This window comes from Centropristis striata, chromosome 17 (genome assembly GCF_030273125.1).
Source record: "Centropristis striata isolate RG_2023a ecotype Rhode Island chromosome 17, C.striata_1.0, whole genome shotgun sequence".
Classification (NCBI taxonomy): domain Eukaryota; kingdom Metazoa; phylum Chordata; class Actinopteri; order Perciformes; family Serranidae; genus Centropristis; species Centropristis striata.
In genome coordinates, this window is record NC_081533.1 from 17,984,189 (window position 1) to 18,002,266 (window position 18,078).

At 38.3% G+C, this 18,078-nt stretch overlaps 1 protein-coding gene across 1 annotated transcript; it reads right to left on the bottom strand.

Annotated features, from left to right (window-relative positions):
- Positions 1 to 37: 37 nt before the first annotated feature.
- Positions 38 to 14,159, bottom strand: tnk1 (tyrosine kinase, non-receptor, 1). Its single transcript, XM_059355131.1, has 15 exons — positions 13,705 to 14,159; positions 13,465 to 13,609; positions 9,948 to 10,123; positions 8,424 to 8,494; positions 8,159 to 8,341; positions 6,646 to 6,798; positions 6,280 to 6,557; positions 6,065 to 6,191; positions 5,736 to 5,882; positions 4,678 to 4,772; positions 3,519 to 3,767; positions 2,892 to 2,953; positions 1,619 to 2,100; positions 1,444 to 1,539; positions 38 to 497 (listed from the first exon to the last, which is right to left on the bottom strand). The coding sequence occupies exons 3-15, from the start codon at positions 10,108 to 10,110 to the stop codon at positions 321 to 323; spliced, it is 2,283 nt and encodes a 760-aa protein (XP_059211114.1). The 5' UTR covers positions 10,111 to 10,123; positions 13,465 to 13,609; positions 13,705 to 14,159; the 3' UTR covers positions 38 to 320.
- Positions 14,160 to 18,078: the final 3,919 nt, after the last annotated feature.

Genomic DNA, 18,078 nt, shown 5'->3' on the forward strand with positions numbered 1-18,078 from the left:
TCATATTATCAGCAGCTCAGCATTAAGACCAGATCATCCACTTTATTCAATAAGACGACAATTTCTAATACATTATATACAAATTCATCACGATACAAAAACTATTTGCAAAATGCACATAATGTGCTGGACAGTATGTCATTACAAAATACAAGAACAGTAGTCGGAAAAGTCTCTTCGCTAAATTCCTGTTTATCTTTCTTTTTTACAATCAAACTTCTTCACTTCTCTACTTTACAATGCACTGGACCTCCCGTCTGTTCCCGTATCAAGGTGCTAAATGAAAAGTATACTTCCAATGTCAAAGCCAGAAAATAATTTCAGACTCGTCTTTCGGCGCTAACTTGGGCTCGCTCCCTGTCTCCGGTGGTGGTGCGGTCGTCCCGTGACCAGCGGATCAGGTACCGGCTGGCCAGCTGCAGGTTCCACTGGTACCTGGTGAGGACCCTCAGACAGTCTTCTCTGGAGCAGAGGCTCAGAGAGTACAGCTGCTCCAGCTGACAACACAAGATACACATCTTTAGAAACATAGAAACACCTTAAACCAGGGGTGTCAAACTCAAATACACAATGGGCCAAAATTTAAAACTTGAATAAAATCGCGGGCCAACATTGAACAAATAAACCTTTTAATATATACCAAACATGTTTTGCTTTAACATTAAATATGGAACCAGCAACACTTATAAACATACAATATATAACTAAATAGTGCAGACATGCAAAATCAAATATCAAATAAAAAACACATCAATGTCATTCATTTATTAAATAAAAATGAAATAAAAATCGTATGCCTCTTTTCTATTAGCATCCTTCTGATTTAAATATCAAAATAAAGTTTTTCAACAGGGTAATACATTTAAAAATAAAATAACAATAATAAATCTAGTATTAGCGGTAAATGCGCCGTATAATACCAGCGGGTCAGCTTTTATAGTACAATAATTATATAATAATTTGGTATTGCCTCGCGGGCCAAATTAAATTACACTGCGGGCCAGATTTGGCCCGCGGGCCAGAGTTTGACACCCCTGCCTTAAACAGAGAACATGGAGGAGAAATCAAGAGAAAGCTGCTGGTTATTTGCTATCTGTTAGATGCTCTTCTGTCCGCAGCTCAAAGCAGGTGTTTCAATCAGCATTCAAATGCAAAACACCTGCTGTGAAACCATTGTTGAGGGAGTTTTGGAGAGACTCTTAGAATGTGCTGTAACAAGCTGTGCCGGCATATAGAGTCTGTCTGTCTGTCTGTCTGTCTATCTATCTATCTATTTAGAAGTGTAAATATTGCGACTTGAAACAGCAGTCTTAAAGGGGCTTTACTGAATCACACAATGAAAGTCTTCAAAAAATATGACGAACAGATTCCTTCAGATTGGTCTATATTAAAGCTTTCTAATATTTACAGGTAAATAAGGTGTTTGTGTTTTCATGGTCTGACCTTGAGCTGTTGTTCTGCTCGTACCGGGTTCCAGTCATTGCGCTGAAGTGCAGTACGAACCTCTTCAATGGTCGCTCCATGAACCGCCTCCATCACCTGAGGAGAAGCTTCTATTTAATCCAGTGAACACATTATTGATCCAGAAAAGCCAAATGATGGTAGATCAGCTTTGTACCTGTGACGTGAGGCTGTCTCTGGTGTTATGCAGATGAGGCGACTTCTCTCGGTCTCTGACCCGGTCCCTCTCTCGGTGGTCCGGCTCGTCCAGCTGGGGGGTTGAGCGAGCCATGTGGGACATCTTGGCCAGGTTGGAGCCTCCGACAGGCTGGTGAGGCGGGTACTGGGGCTGGGGGGGAGGTGGAACCTGAGGCTGAGGCTGTGCTGGAGGAGGCCAGGAGGAGCCCGGGTAGACCGGGTGGATGGTGGGCCTCCTCTGGGGTTTAACGTTAATGCGTTTGAGGTTGGGAGGCGGGGGCCTGGGAGGTGGGGCGATGCTGGGAGGTGGGGCGAGGCTGGCCTCGCTGAACCTGCGGGGGTCCTGCATCACCACACTACGAGCTGGAGCAACGAGTCGGCCATGCTGATCCACTCGGACCGCCCCGACCGTCTGAACCCGCGACCCTCCGCCCAACACTGACTCCAGACTCTGAGACATACCTGGAGACACAGGAAGAGCTTTTTAATGCTCAATAAATATCAAATCTAGAGAGTTAGAAAGGGATCCTGGTTCAGAGTTTGGGTGACCTGTGCTAGGAGTCAAACACAGCCACTAGAGGGCAGACTAGTAAACTGTGACATGTAAATCTGCAAATTAGTAAGAAAATAAATGAATACATAAAGTTACTTCTTGGATAGATAAGATGTCTAATAATAGCATTTTAACAGGTTGTAAAATGGTCCAAGTCACCTTGTCTTGTCATATGAAATTAAGTTAATCCTTAGATAATGCTAGTCAGGTTCTAAGTCAAGTCCCAATTACATAATTGTAAATGATGCGAAATAAAATTAAAAAAAAAATGTAATAAATTAAAACGTTTTATTACAATTATTAAAAAAACATAATAAAAAATGTTTAAATTATTAAAAATAATTATTCAGCTGATACCAACCATTTAATACAGTATTAAATTACATACATTTTTTTAATGTGATCAACATCAAAACGTAATTTAAGATTTCCTGCTTTCTATTTTTGGGTTTTGGATTGACATTCAACATTTAAATACATCATTAAATACCTTTGACTTAGAAATACTGGGATAGATATTTTTTACAACTCTCTGGCATTTTATCGACCAAATGATTAATCGAATAATCAAGAAAACAATCTGCAGATGAATTGGTAATGAAAATAAATGTCTTAGTTGCAGCCCTTGTCATATGAAGATGTTAACGTTAGCCTGATATTAGCTTTACTCCCTACATTCGGCAGCATCTTTAGTTCCTACCTGCCATTTTCTTCAGATTGGAGCTGTCCTTGTCTCTGGGGGGGGCCGTCCTCCAGTTGGTCCTGCCACAGGTCAGAACAGTCAACACATTAAAATACATAATACATAATACAGCTAAAACACTACAAGACTGACAGCATGTTGTTAGCATTCTGCAGTAAAACACAGGGACTCAGGCAGCACAGATGGAAGTTTGTATGGTTTTCTACCAGATTGAATGGGAAACATGCAATTTCAAAAACCATAGCTAACAGCCTTTTATTGCCTATATTTTGTAGTATTCTGTAAAGTCAATAAATAAGCAGAAAAGCTGAAAGGCGGCAAGGCAATAAAAGGAAGACCAACCCTCAAACACTGTTATTGGTAAAAACAGTAACCAGAGATTAACTTTGTTCATTTTTCTTGTTGAACGGTGTATCTTTAGCTGCAGGTGATTAAAGTCCCTGTGGTAGAGTAGTAAACTATACTTCCTGAGTCATTTTTACTGCCATGCTAGTTTCAGTTTATCACATACTTGTTTTTATCTGAGACTGGCTAAACAGTAAAACACAACAGCAGACATTTTTACAGAAGAAGTGAATTCACCAAACAGCCTCAGAAAGAGAGAGAGTAATAAATGTCACTGACTCTATATGGGTGTCAGGTCCCCCCCAGCAGTGCTCAGGTTTGATGTCTCCGTGCCCGGTGTGTTGCAGGCTGCCCTTCAGCGGGGGGGAGATGTAAGCGGTGGCGGAGGCGGGGTTGGGCCCGGGGTTGCCGGCAGGAGCAGGAGCAGGAGCAGGAGCAGGAGGGAGTAACGGCACGGTGAGGCCGGCAGGGTACCAGCCGACCGCCAGCGTCCTCTGGTTCTGGCCTCTCCACTCACACATCTCCAGACTGCAGAAAAAAAACAGTTCAATAAGAAACTAAAGGAACGTCCCTTCTTTAAAGTGGGACTACCAGGATGTAATGTTTAAATGTTTAACTCTGCTATATAGTCATCATACAATGACAACTTTTTATTAGTAAGAGCACAAATGAAGTGACACAGCCTGGCTTTATCTCACAGAAACTGTCCGGTTACTGACAGGATACTGGTCTATAGTTAACAGTGTTTCCAGACTTTCTTCATTTGTCTAAACTAACGCCTGAACCACCAACATTTGCTTACTGTAAGATTCAGCTCTTTACTCTGAAAAGCTAGTTAGTAATATAGTATGTAGTTTTATTAAGAATTATTTAAGAAATGTAAATGTTTGGGATGGAAATATTGAGTCTGGTATTAATCTGCACCAGTGTTTGTATTTTACTTTTTTATTTAATTTCAACTGACTAGCATTAATAATACCAACAGACTCAACTTCTGACATGATGCATTCTTAACTGGTTTATTTTGTTATTGCTGGCACTTTTTTTAAGTGACTTTAATTAAATCAGGGGTTTCAATTTAAATTTTTGCCCGTATAACATGATTAACAAATATCTTTTTTATGTTTATTTGTTGATTGATGATTTTAGGCTTTCTGTGAGCGTTTCTGAATGAAAACAAACTGCAAACAATGACACAGCAGATATCATTTTCACCATTGAGGTATCATGTAAAAAAACCTTTAAAAGGCAGCATCAGAGCTGTTAGACTCGTTCAAACAAACAAAGCCAAATGGGTTTAAGGACTCCATGAGATCATGGCTGGAATGCACTTTGGAGAGGCTGATTTAAACCTCTGTTTCATCTAAACAAAGGCCCATTGTGTTGGTCAAAGTTTTCCCTTTACTCTTTTAGTCCCACCCTCCTTTCTCTCACCCACCCATGGTCTATGACGGTCACAAGGTCGTTGGCCACAAGTGCAAGTTTTCTGGGTTCAGCAAAGTCTCGTGTTGCTTGTGTCTCCATTGGTTTAGCCTGCAAAGGCAGAAAAATAAGTTAAAAAGTTAAGTTAAGTCAGAAAGTAAATAAAACAATATGCATTTTTAAGTAGTAGATTAAAACCTGATGAGGCTTCATCAATAATATATATGATAATATATAATATTATAGTCCCTCCTGTGAGTTGATCACCAGAGGTATTAAAGGGATAGTCTGGGTTTATTGAAGTGGAGCTGTATGAAGTGCTTATCAAAGTGAATTAACTTCAGTAGAAGTTGGTCTGCACACACAGGCAGGAGTACTGATACAGAAACTAAGCAATGCACTGCTGTGGATGGGGACAGCAGCAAAATGCACCTTAAAAAACTTTAAACATCAATATTAGTTTAGATGTACATTCTATTTTTAATGTTTTCACCACCTACAGCCTTGGTTAAGTTCATATGGAAAATTACATCAGAGCCACCAGAATCCATTGACAAAAACTGAAATTGTACCTTGTAGAACTGCTGGTCTACTGCTGTTTTGACTGGTTAGTCTTAGGCTTAGTTTGTGTCTTTAAAACACGAAAGTCACACAATAACACAAACTAAGTGGCTGAGGCAGCGGTAGACCAGCAGCTGCAGTGTTCTGCATAATAAAATTACTGTTTTTTTCCCAATGGAGTCTGATGATTTTGAAGAGAGCTTCAATAACTTTTTCACTTCCCCCTGCGTAAACCTAAACTCTTATGGCAAGTTAAAGTGGTGAAAATATTCTACATATATAGTGTACATTTAAACTGATTCTGATGTTTTTAGGTGGCTAACATATGACTTGCTGCTGCCCCTGTCCACAGCAGTACATTGGGTTTTTCTTCTGTGTCAGTACTCCTGCCTGCTTCTCCAAACTGATGCTGACCGCCATCTACTGCAGGGATCACTAGGGATAAATACCACTTACAACCCACTTCAGAAAATCTGAACTGGCCCTTTAAAAGCTTCACATTCGGTTTCACACCTCTGCCACCATTGTGATGAGCTGGGCGAAGGTCGGCCTGTCGGCAGGATTGCAGGCCCAGCACTTCCTCATGACGGCGTACAGTTCTTGGGGGCAATCCGGCGGTTTCTCCAGGCGCTCACCCTCCCGCTCCACACGCCATAAAATCTGGATTTAAGAGCGTGAACGTCAGAGACACTTCAACTCTGAGTCACAGAGCATATCACAAAAGCAAACTGGATCAGGGCGGGGACACACATTCCAAACATGAGGACAAATACGCTAACTGGCATGGATACAAGCTGCAGAAGCATAACATGAATGTTCCCATGCAGCTGACAAGCGTGTACCTGTCTGCCCGACAGGCCCAGCCAGGGCTCCTCGCAGTACGTGAACATCTCCCACAGAGTGACCCCAAACATCCAGACGTCTGAGGAGTGGGAGAAGGAGCCCACACGGAGACTCTCCGGAGCACACCTGCAGGAAGAACAGGCAGGTTCACAATGAGAGAATACATGAGTGAGAACTTTAAATATCACATCGTCCATCCATCGTCAGTCCTCACCATGCAAACGGGATCCGTTTGTGTGCTGACATCACATAGTGGTCTGCGTCTTGGCTCAGGCCTCTCATCAGGCCAAAGTCTCCGATCTTCGCCGTCTCCCTGGACGCCAGCAGGACGTTTCTCGCTGCCAGGTCCCTGTGGATGAACCTCCTCATCTCCAGGTAGTCCATACCTGCTGCGATCTGGGTGGCAAAGAGCCAGAGGCGGAGCAGGGGGTACTCGTACTGACGAGAGCGCAGGGTTTCATACAGAGAGCCTAAGGGGGCCAGCTCTGTGACCTACAGGAAAGGAAATGTCATTGTGAAATCCTCCTCAACATGTCTTACATTCAATAGATCCCCATGATTAAACATCAAAACATCTGACCATTTTGAGAGGCTGTGTGAGCACCACTCCATAGAGCCGGATGATGTGCTGGTGGTCCAGTGACTGCATGGTGGTCACCTCCTGTAGGAAGTCCGTCAGTGTGTCCGTCTGCCTCGACAGGCTGCTCTTCAGGGACTTTACTGCTACAGGCAGCTGACAGGAGACAAAAGAGACAGACTCAACCTCAGTCCTCTCTCTAAACCCTCACCTCGGTTTTTCAAAATCATTATCAAGAAAACCATGGAACATGTCCAGATATCAGCTCTTCAATTAAACTCTTATGAGCTATTTTTGTTATTATTATTATATTTGTCCAAACAGATGTAACTTTAGTTGTACCAGGCATTAAAATGAAATTGAAGAAAAAAAAGTGGTCTAATAATTTTTCCATGACTGTATGATGAATGTCAAGTTCAGTATTCACTTTCCAATAGACTCGTTATCAGAGCACGTCACTCTAGTGTTGCAGGAATCAGAGGTCAGCTTAAATACATGAGAAAACTTTAATCACAGGAAGAGCGATCATCTGTTGGAACATGTCGTGTTGTGCCGTGGGCTGCCAAAAGGTACTACTTATAATAAAAGTCTTCCATTTCAAACGTATACAGAGACATTTTTTACACTCGCCTATCCTCGAGTGACAAGTTTTTTTAATATTGAGACAGCGTTTAATAAAGTGAAATAAAGAAAAATTCTCTGTGAGAAAATAGTATTTTTTTGCGAGGTAGTTTTCTTCACGATCACAGTGTTCTTTTTGGCGGTCCGATTTTTGCAACCAGCACAGTTAGTGTCCATATACAAATAATTAGTCTATTAGCTCTGTTTTGTTCTCCACCAGCACCTGAGGAAAATATCTAGTGACTAGCTAGTCACTAACTCTGTCTGTCTGCTGTTTGGTGCTGTAGTTGGTGTACAGTGTTTTTTTTAATTATTTGGGTCATTAGTCCAATGGCCTGTTAACCTGAATCCTGAAGTCCAGGGAAGACCTCTGAAAAGTTAAATATAATCTGAAAATGAAATCCAGCTCCAACTCCTTTTCTGAGCTTTATTGTTTTTGGGATTACTCTCAGTCCAGTCTGACTTTTTTGAACTATTGTGGTTTTGGAATAAAGGGCCAATGAGCTCGGTAGATTCAAAGACTTTAGTGAAACCAAAACAATGAGCTGAAGGGGAAACTTTATAGGAATGATTATCTTATAGCAGCCTTAAGTTCAATCTTTGTGAACAATATATGAATCCTGCAGACACCTATGCCAACACTTTTTAAACTGTGTTTTCATGGTGGGTTTAAATAATAATAATAATGCAGTAATGTAAAATTAAAGCAGCTCACTTCCTCCCTAGATAAATGTATTTAATCTTTACTTCTATATGCATGCAGCAATCACAAATAGAAAGCCTTACCATCTGTTTTATAGTACATGTTGACTGTTTTAGGGATGTTTAATTAGAATATATACAGAATATAAAACGTCTATCAGAAAAAAAGATACTCCATAAAACAGTCCCTTACCACTCTCCCAGTGGGCGTGTGCCACTCTCCCCTCTTCACCACCCCGAAGGAGCCGGAGCCCAGCTTCTCTCCCAGGACCAGCTCGCTGTCCTGGATCAGACTGGGAAGAGCCCGGCTCACCTCCTGAACCGGAGCCGGGCCGCCGCCGCTCCACTGCTCCCCGCCCTCCGGACCTCTCGGCGGCTGCATGTGTCAGGAAATTCATTTAGAAAATATGCCTAATGTTTATTCTCACTAAATACATATGAACAAACATGAGTCAGACCTTGGGCACCCAGGATCGTCCCCGTGCGTTTATCTTGTAGCGTTTCAGAGCTTCCCATAATCTTCTTTGTGCTGGAAGAAAACATATTATAGACATATATATATATAGACATATTCAACATGACATATCATGTCTGACTTTTAGAACCCCAATTGTATTTTATATATTATATTGTTATACAAACATATATACAGTACAGGCCAAAAGTTTGGACACACCTTCTCATTCAATGCGTTTTTCTTTATTCTCATGACTATTTACATTGTAGATTCTCACTGAAGGCATCAAAACTATGAATAAACACATATGGAATTATGTACTTAACAAAAAAAGTGTGAAATAACTGAAAACATGTCTTGTATTTTAGATTCCTCAAAGTAGCCACCCTTTGCTTACTAGAATATAAGACATGTTTTCAGTTATTTCACACTTTTTTGTTGAGTACATAATCCCACATGTGTTCATTAATAGTTTTGATGAATTTACAATGTCAATAGTCATGAAAATAAAGGAAACGCATTGAATGAGAAGGTGTGTCCAAACTTTTGGCCTGTACTGTATATATATATATAGACATATTCAACATGACATATCATGTCTTTTAGAACCCCAATTGTATTTTATATATTATATTGTTATACAAACATATATAGTTTTCAGCACAACATTTCTGCTCATTATTTCACTAAAATTCTATTGATAAGTTATGTAATAAGTGATCAATAAGTGTGTTTGTGAATTAATGCTCATGGTTTTTAATATTTCTGCATCAATCAGGATGTTAGAGCAGGAGTTGCCTTTCAATATTCACTATTTTTTTTACATTTTATAGACTAAATGAATAAAGGTAATATATTTTTCTAAATAAGAAAAAGAAAAATATGCCGTGTATCACCCTCATTTAATCATTTAATTACTAATTTGCTTCAAATTAATTTCTATATTTCTACATTTCTATTTGTACATATCTCTATTTACTTAAGACTTGTTGCATTTGTATTTTATATTGTTGTTGTATATTTAGTATTGCACCACTTTTTAAAAAATCTTTATTTTGTTTACATACTTACTTATTTATATTTTTATTCCTTATACAGCAACTTAAAGAAAAGCATTTTCTGATTCTGATTTAATGTAATTATGAACACAACAACTAAACAAACACAGCTGCACAGATTGGTGGATTAATAGATTTTTAAATTATGTAAAATTGATTTCTTTATGAACACTTGTCTCTGTGTGAAGGCCATGAGATGTGGCTGAAAGCTTTAGATAAAACAAGAAAGTGGACGTTGTGATGAGAATTGTTGATCCCTTCTGTGAACCATTGTCTTCTGTTAACCCACTCTATTGTGGGTAAACAGAGGACAATAGTTTAGCATCAGAAGCAGTTTAACCCTCCTGTGTCCTGTGATGATGTAACATCAGTCACAGAGGGGGATCCTCTCTACCTGAGGACACAGATACGTATTGATTACATATCTAGACCCGGCGGAGGTGATCGAAGCAGACGATCAGGCTCACCAGGTTTGCTGATTCCGATCTGCTCCAGGTCGGACTCCTTGACGTAGCTGAAGTGTTCGATGCGGGTGATGTTGAGGCCATCTCTGACACGCAGGTAGAACTTCTCCAACTGGACCTCGGCCAGGAGTTGGTACAGCCACTGAGTGTCCTGGTCCATCAGCATCACCGGCCGCCGCCTTCAGGGTCAAAGGTTAAATGTTTGTTCAGTTTAAATCCAATAAAATCTTTTGTTTTGGTCATTAAAACTTCATGATAAGAAACTTAATGAAGCTCTTACTCATGTTTTCCAGTCTACAATGAGTCAGAGCTTCATCTCTCGAGTCTTCCTCGTCTCATTAAAGAAGCCTGTTTAACTAACTTTGCTCCCTTTTGAGCCTTGATAGGTTACTATGGTTACTAACAAACAGCCCTTGGTGAGGGGATTGTTCAGCTTTTAGACGCGTGCAAACTGTTTTACACATCACATTTACTACAGCCATTACTTTTTTATGACCAAGACAACACAAAAGCTGTGTCCGCTGCAGGCAATTTACAACCCAAATTAGAGTAAAATCAGATAAGATGACAGAAGAAGCATAGAAGTGAGGAGCAGGTGGATGAGGAACAGGACAGGAAACAAAAACGTGACATAAAAGAGCATCTTTTCCTCAAAAGCATGAACAAGCGGCTTTTTTCTCTGTTGTGACTCAATTTGAACCTCAGTGACAACGATCCTGCAGGGAACGTGAAACACTGACAACACTAACCTGTCTGTGGTTTGGGGGCACCAGTCCAACAGGATCCTGTTCACACAGTATTTATGTAACTGATGTAGTCGCTTCGCTCTGTTGACAGCAGTGTGACAGCTCCTGGGAAGCTATCTTTACTAGCCTCAATGGGGACTTTTTTTGCTTTAATTTTAATTATTTTGGCCGTTTTAAATTGAAAAACTGGCAAATCTAAATTAAAAAGAAAGTTTGCAGAATCAAACCATTAACTTATATAGTCATTTGCATTAAATGTTTATGAATAATTGGTCACCACTGAGCAGTTTTTACTCTCTATACAAAGTGGGGATTTTTCAACACTTTAGTTGTAAATGGGACTTTAAACATTTTTTAAATAAATTAAAATGTATCAAAATCAATGTTACTGCTAATCACTGAAATATTCCAGACTTTAACAGAAATCGAAGAAATTCCCACTATCATTTATTCATTCATGTGTTTTTGTGTTTTCCCCCCTAAAAACAACAGCTGCATTGTGTAAACAAACTGGCATTTAAAGGCTTACAATTCTAAAAAGAAAATTCATATGTTGTAGTTCTGCTCAGCATTTAAGTCTTTTCAGAAAATAATATTAACATTGTATGGCAGGTTTTTGAGATTTTCTTCTTCTAAGGATGTCAGAGAAACTTTTTAAAGATAAGTAAAAAGGTTAAACTTAATCTGCTGTAATTTCTCTGCAATTTCTGCATCCTGAGTCAGAGGAACAGTGAACAGGGAGATCAAGTTTGCACAACTTTCTTATTGCTGAAAAATAAAAAGTAAATTCAGCAAATTCTTCTTCTGTGTGCTCCTGTTACCAGAAGGTTACACAGCTATAAATCAGCTGCTTATCAGCCCTGCAGGTATGAGTGAGGGAAGGCCTTTCCCCCGTCAGCTAGCCTGGGAAAACATTAACATCTACAACAACCAACAAGCAGAGCAGCAATCAGTCTGCTTATTCTCACAACTCGTGCCTAAATAAACAAGAGCAAGAGGTTACTAGCCTGAACTTGCACTCATGTCTAAGGACAACTCCCAATTAATTTGTTCCTAACTTGAGTGAGCATGTGGTGAATTCTCTGCAGGTCAAATCCAAACGGTAAAAAGATGCATGTTGGTGAGCAGAGAGCTCTGTGATCATTCTCTCTGTTTACAGAGAGATCAATTTTTAACCAGAAGCTCTAATGGCATGTGTGACCAAGTGTCCAACTATTTAGTTAATAGGCACCGGTTGGACTGGACCGGCTTTTATCACACAAGACATTATCTGCCACTTGGAATGGCCAGCAGCGTTGTTTATCCAGTAGCATTTGTTTACAGTGGTGACGGCTGCTTCCTACCAAGAACAAATCAAGATCAAGCCAGGAGACAGTCACATCACTGACCGGCTGCTCTTCATCAGCAGAGAAGAGACACAGCTGGAACATTAGATCCCACTAATACTGTGTTCTGTTATCAAAGCAGAAGAAAACACACCATGATGCTGTGTGCTTTCTCAACAATGTAAAAGACTCCCTGCAACCTCATAATGAAGTCAAAAATGTAACTGTTATGAGCTAAATGTACTTATGGATGATTAAACACTAAAGTACTCTTTATTCGTGTTAAGTTTAATCTCAATACGATATTATATTGATTTTTAGGCCTGTGATTGATAGGAGATGATATCATATGGCCATTAAATGGAAATAGTTACATTTATATCAACTAAATATGACTTGACCATTTTATTACCGAGCTCTTCACAACATTTAAATGAAAAATAATCTACTTTTTTTAATAACGAGAGAAAATAAACCGGCAATTTCAATATAAAGGCATATCTACAAGGTTGTATTGTTGTATTTTCATTGAATCTATCTATTGATCATTGAATCCATATAATATAATATAATATAATATAATATAATATAATATAATATATTATTATATTATATTATATCCATATAATAGTTTCTATGCAGCAGAATGCCCCCTCAGTGTTATGTTGTTATATTACTGGATTATTATCATTGATGGATAACTGTTGGAGGTGATTTATGATCGTTGATGCTTTAATAATAATGCACCATATTTTATTAACCGATTACATATTTCACAAAACTGTCAAATGTCAAAGCAATGGTGGAATGTAACCAAGTACATTTACTCTAGTACTGTGTACTTTATACTTCTGCTTCACTACATTTTGAGGTAAATATTCTACTTTTTACTCCACTTCATTTATGTCACAGCTTTAGTTACTTCCAGGTCAAGATTTAACATAAAAAACACGATACATTTAAAGTGATTAGACATTTTTTTAAGTAAACCTCAATGAAACAGTATGTTAAGTCGTTAAAATGAGAAATATCACTGTTTACATATGCATCAATACAAATAATCCATAGTATATTTACAATATATATAATAATCTGAGTGGGCCAATTCTGCATGATGAATACTTTTACTTTTGAAAAAACACATTTTGTACTTTTATTTTGGTAGGTTTTGAAAGTAGAACTTCTACTTGTAATGGAGTAATTTCACTATGTGGTATTAGTACTTTTACTTAAGTAAGGGATCTGAATACTTCTTCCACCATTGATAAAAAGCCTTTTAACCCCAATTTAATGAGTGTTTTTAAATGAATAAACGTGCTTATTTTCCCACTAAGAAGGTTTTGAAAGCTGATCTGTTAGGAAACCTTTCTGATATTATTATCTCCCCAGCCTGCAGCTCCTCTCTGACCCATCCAGACAGATATTAGTGATATTAGCTCGGATTCTTACCGTCAATCACAACGAGTCAGTCCTCCGGTAGCTACTTCTCAACCACACACTCCCGGGACCAGAGATCCATGTCGCGGTGAACTGAAACCTCCAGCGGCGTGGACGGACGGAGGGCTTCCCCACAATCACAACTCCTCTCTGAATCCTAACCAGCGATAAATAAATCACCTTCTGATAGATCTAGGCAGCTTATCTCAACTTAAAGTGTCTATTTTTATGTTACGTGTTTCTGTGATCTACCTGTGTGTTTTCAGCTCCTCTCTCCAGTTTCTCTCCTGACCACACCTCTTCCTGACTTCTCTCACCTGAGCTGAAAACACGGCAGCACAAACCTGCACACAGACAATGTGAAGTTACCTGCACAGGTAATAAGGTTACCTGATGACACTAATCATCCAGTCATTCATTCACTAGTCACTGGAAATCTGGTTTAACCTGACAGTGATGATAAAACACATTGTATGCATTTTAATAGAATCAAGTAAAGTCAAGTTAAATATCGTCAGTTACCAGTTTATTAGGTACACAGAGCTACAGCCAATATAGGCTAGGCTAGCTAGCTAACACTAAATGCTAGGTTATTGGAAACACCTTGTAGCAAGCTTTATTTTTTATTTTTTACTGTCAACCATCGTTATGACAAACATAGCTATGACTATGAATTTACATTTACAAGAAATATTGGATAGGCATGGATACACCTTGTAGCTAGCTTTATTTAGCCTATTTTTTTTTTTTTTTTTTTTTTATTATTTAATTAAAAACATTTTTTTTACTGGCAATCATCCTTATTACAAACATAACAACAATACAATGTCAAGGAAAAAAATAAAATAAAACTTGGGTCTGCTAAGGGGTTTGAATACATTTAACAAATCTTAGTAATCTTATTGTGATATTTGAATACATTTTTTAATCATTAAACATTTTAAAGAAGTGGGATTTGTTGAGCCAAATCATTTTATGGATATAATTATATTATGTTTCAACAATTGTGAAATTAGAACTATTCAAGATAAGTGAAATATAAGATATATTTGATAGTATTATATTTCTGTAAATCAAACTAAAAATAGGTAGCTTAAAAACAATCCACAAATGTTCAATAATAACATGCTCAATGTTTCCCCTTCACAATCACAAGATGTACATTTATTGTTCACCGCTGGTAAAAACATTATATTGTTGACAGGGTAGTATCCGTGTTGAAGTGGGCAGCACATTACTGCGGGAGCAGTTTCACGCTTTGCCCAAGGGCACCTCAGCCCTTGACTGGTCAGTCCTGGGATTCAAACCGGCGACCCTCCGGTTAACGGCCAATCCTCCAACCTCTAGGCAGGTGGTTTTCAAACTTTTTCTGCCCAAGGCTCACCAAAGTGCAAGCGAACATCTCGAGGCACACAGTTCATATCGGTGCAAAATAGCCTCTATAACTAAATGTTTATTTTACTTTCCTTTAGCTAGGGTGGTCAGACCCTTGACTGACCCAGCAGGATGGGGTTCATATATAACATAACATAACATAACATAACATAACATAACATAACATAACATAACATAACATAACATAAACGATGTGGTTTAACATCACTGAAGTTCAGTTCCGTTCCTATAAGCTATATCACTTCCAGTAGTCACGTCAACCTAGTAACTACTTCAAATTTACTTACATTTATTTAGTGTTTAAACTGTCTTTCATAAAACCTTATTAGGAGGTTGTTGTTGTTGTTGTTGTTGTTGTTGTTGTTTTAACCCAAACCTAGATCAGTGGTTTTGTAGCCTAAATTCAATGAAACTGTGCATTATTTTTAAATGCTCCGCTAACCGGGATATGGGTCGTTTTGACCAAAGGCTCATATGTGTCATTATGTTTCAGTTCATGCAGGTGATACAGGAGATTTAACGAGATAAGCCACAGCTCCTCCATCTAACTCCTAAAGCTGAACAACCTGTGACCGCTTAACATCAAACGTGTTTGAAATAGCAATTACATTGCATTACATTTAGGTATGAGAACATGATGATGTTTTGTAGCTCCAGACAGATTTTTTTTAATGTCATTTTTTGTGGCCATAATTGGCCGTATAACATTACATTTTGCTGACCCCTGATTTAGTTTAATCAAAGTTTGGTTTCAACAAAAACAAAATATGGACATGTTAACCTTTATTCAAATAGCTTTCATTGCAGGCTCACTGAATTAAAGGGGAACACCACTTAAATTGTGCATTTCAGTATGTTATTTCCAAAGCCATAACAAGTTCAGTTAATATTTGTGAACATGAGCTGTTCTTTTTTTAAATACAAAATGAGATTTATGCTATTAGTGTCGTCACTTCTGAAACAGATAATGTCCCTGTATATTCAGAATTATATTTTTTTATTTATATTATTTATTTATTTATTATATTCAGTTCTCATTTGCACTCACTGACATAATTTATAACATCTTTCCGCATTCATTTCTACGAAGCAGCTCCAGACTTTTGTCAGTTTACAAATCTTTTGGGCTGTCTTTGATCATAGGAATAATATGATTTCTGAAAATGGGTGTAGTTCCTTTAAACTGCATAGGAGTATAAGGAAATGATAATTTGAATCAAAACAATGAGTACACAGCTTAATGTGTTATGATGTGTTTTATTGTTTACCTTAATTGACCATCAACATCTTTGTAACTAGTGCTATGACAATTTATTTCATTAGTCATGTTTGAGTTGTTCCTATAAATAACATGATTAATTCTCTCCATTAACATGTTTATTTCTTGTGTTTAGACTCAACAGAAACTTGCTCTGAGCTATGAGTCAAATAAAGAAACTTATCTTGCTGTTGCCGAGCGAGTCTGACAGGATTTTTTTTGCAACCCACGTGTCTGTTAACTTGAATGCAAAGAAGGCAGCGCTGTTGACGACCTGCTGCACTTTGCACTTCCTGGTACAGTATCTGCTCCTCCCTACACACAATTACTCAACACACACACACACACACACACACACACACACACACACACACACAATGGAGTTGAGTGGAGCTGCCATTCAAACAGCTGCTTTACTCCTTTATGCACTTAATAGAGAGTGACCTATTGGAGCAATAAATCTGACTTTTTAATCAAAAGTTGCAAACAACAGCAACTGATCAAATGATGACTAAGTTAGGAATTAATGTGTCAGAATAATTCCCAACTTAAGTAAATCACCCTCAACCCACCAGACAGGTATTTAGCCTGAACCTGTCATTTCCAGGATTTATGAGCAGTTGAGTCCACCAGGAGTGTGTTGGGCGGATGTTTACACTCTTAAATCTCTCAGGCTGAAGTTTCTTAGTATCACCTTACAGAGTGGGAGGCTCTCTCTGTGTTCAGCTGATGGGAAGATGCAGTATGAGTTTATTATAGAGGAATATGATCACAGCTTTGTTGCTCATATGTGTGTGAGGAGGATACAGTTTAAACCGTGGAAGCTGAGGAATGAGATACACGATGTATGACAAAGAAACAAAGAGTGAACAGTTTTAAAGTTCATTGGAATTATTTTCAATAAAGATCAAGAGTTTCCACAGAACCTGACAGAACCTTAAAATGAACATAAAGCTATACATCTAAATATCTTAATATATCAGACGATATTTTGGGGGAAATCTGTCTGAATTATAGTGCAGACATTTAAAAAAGCATCATTTAACTCAACTTTTTTACTTAAAGCTATTAAAAAAAATGAGAAAATCCTGATAGAGAGCTGATAGAGATGCTGTTATTCTCTAAAATGTTACGTCATGGTCAGGCGACATTATTACAATGACATAAGATGAAACTGAATAACAAGGCTAAGGAGAAATACTAAATTTAAATTTAGTTTAATTTATAAAAATGGGTAATCATTTTAAATGTATCATGTTTTTCATTTTAAATCTTGACCTGAAAAGTAACTAAAGCTGTCAGCTAAATGTAGAGGAATAAAAAGTACAATATATGCCTCAAAATGTAGTGGAGTAGAAGTATAAAGTTACATAAAATGTACATAAAAGTACCTCAAAATTGTACTTTAAGTCCAGTACTTGAGTAAATGTACATAGTTACTTTCCACCATTGCTACCTGCCTCTTCTAACTTATACATATCAGTTCTCCTTCAGACACTGTATGAGGATTAAAGGGATAGTTTGTGCATTATTATACAAAACTTGGTACAATTATTGTCAATGCCCTCCTGAGGATAACCCTTTAAGGTTTTATTGATCGGCCCCTAGGTGGCGCTGTGGTGGCAGTCTAATTTCATATTTGGTACCGTGGCCACACTATAACACTTAAGGCAATGAAATTCATAGGGGTGGTATAGACTGGCCCCTATAACGCACACACCCCGACGGCAACCTCTCATTGAAAAATAAAAACTCAGTCAACCAAATAGTAAAGTGGTCTAGCAGACTGATTGGTGAGCCACAGCCCAACGTGAAGACCTTGTACACAAAACAATTACAGCGCATTACTGGTTCAATTTTAAATGACAGTTCCCATTCATTGCACACAGAATTTCAGCTCCTCCCCTCTAGGCGTAGGTTTACAATCCCTAGGTGTAGAACAAAAAGACACAAAAACAGTTTTGTCCCTGCTA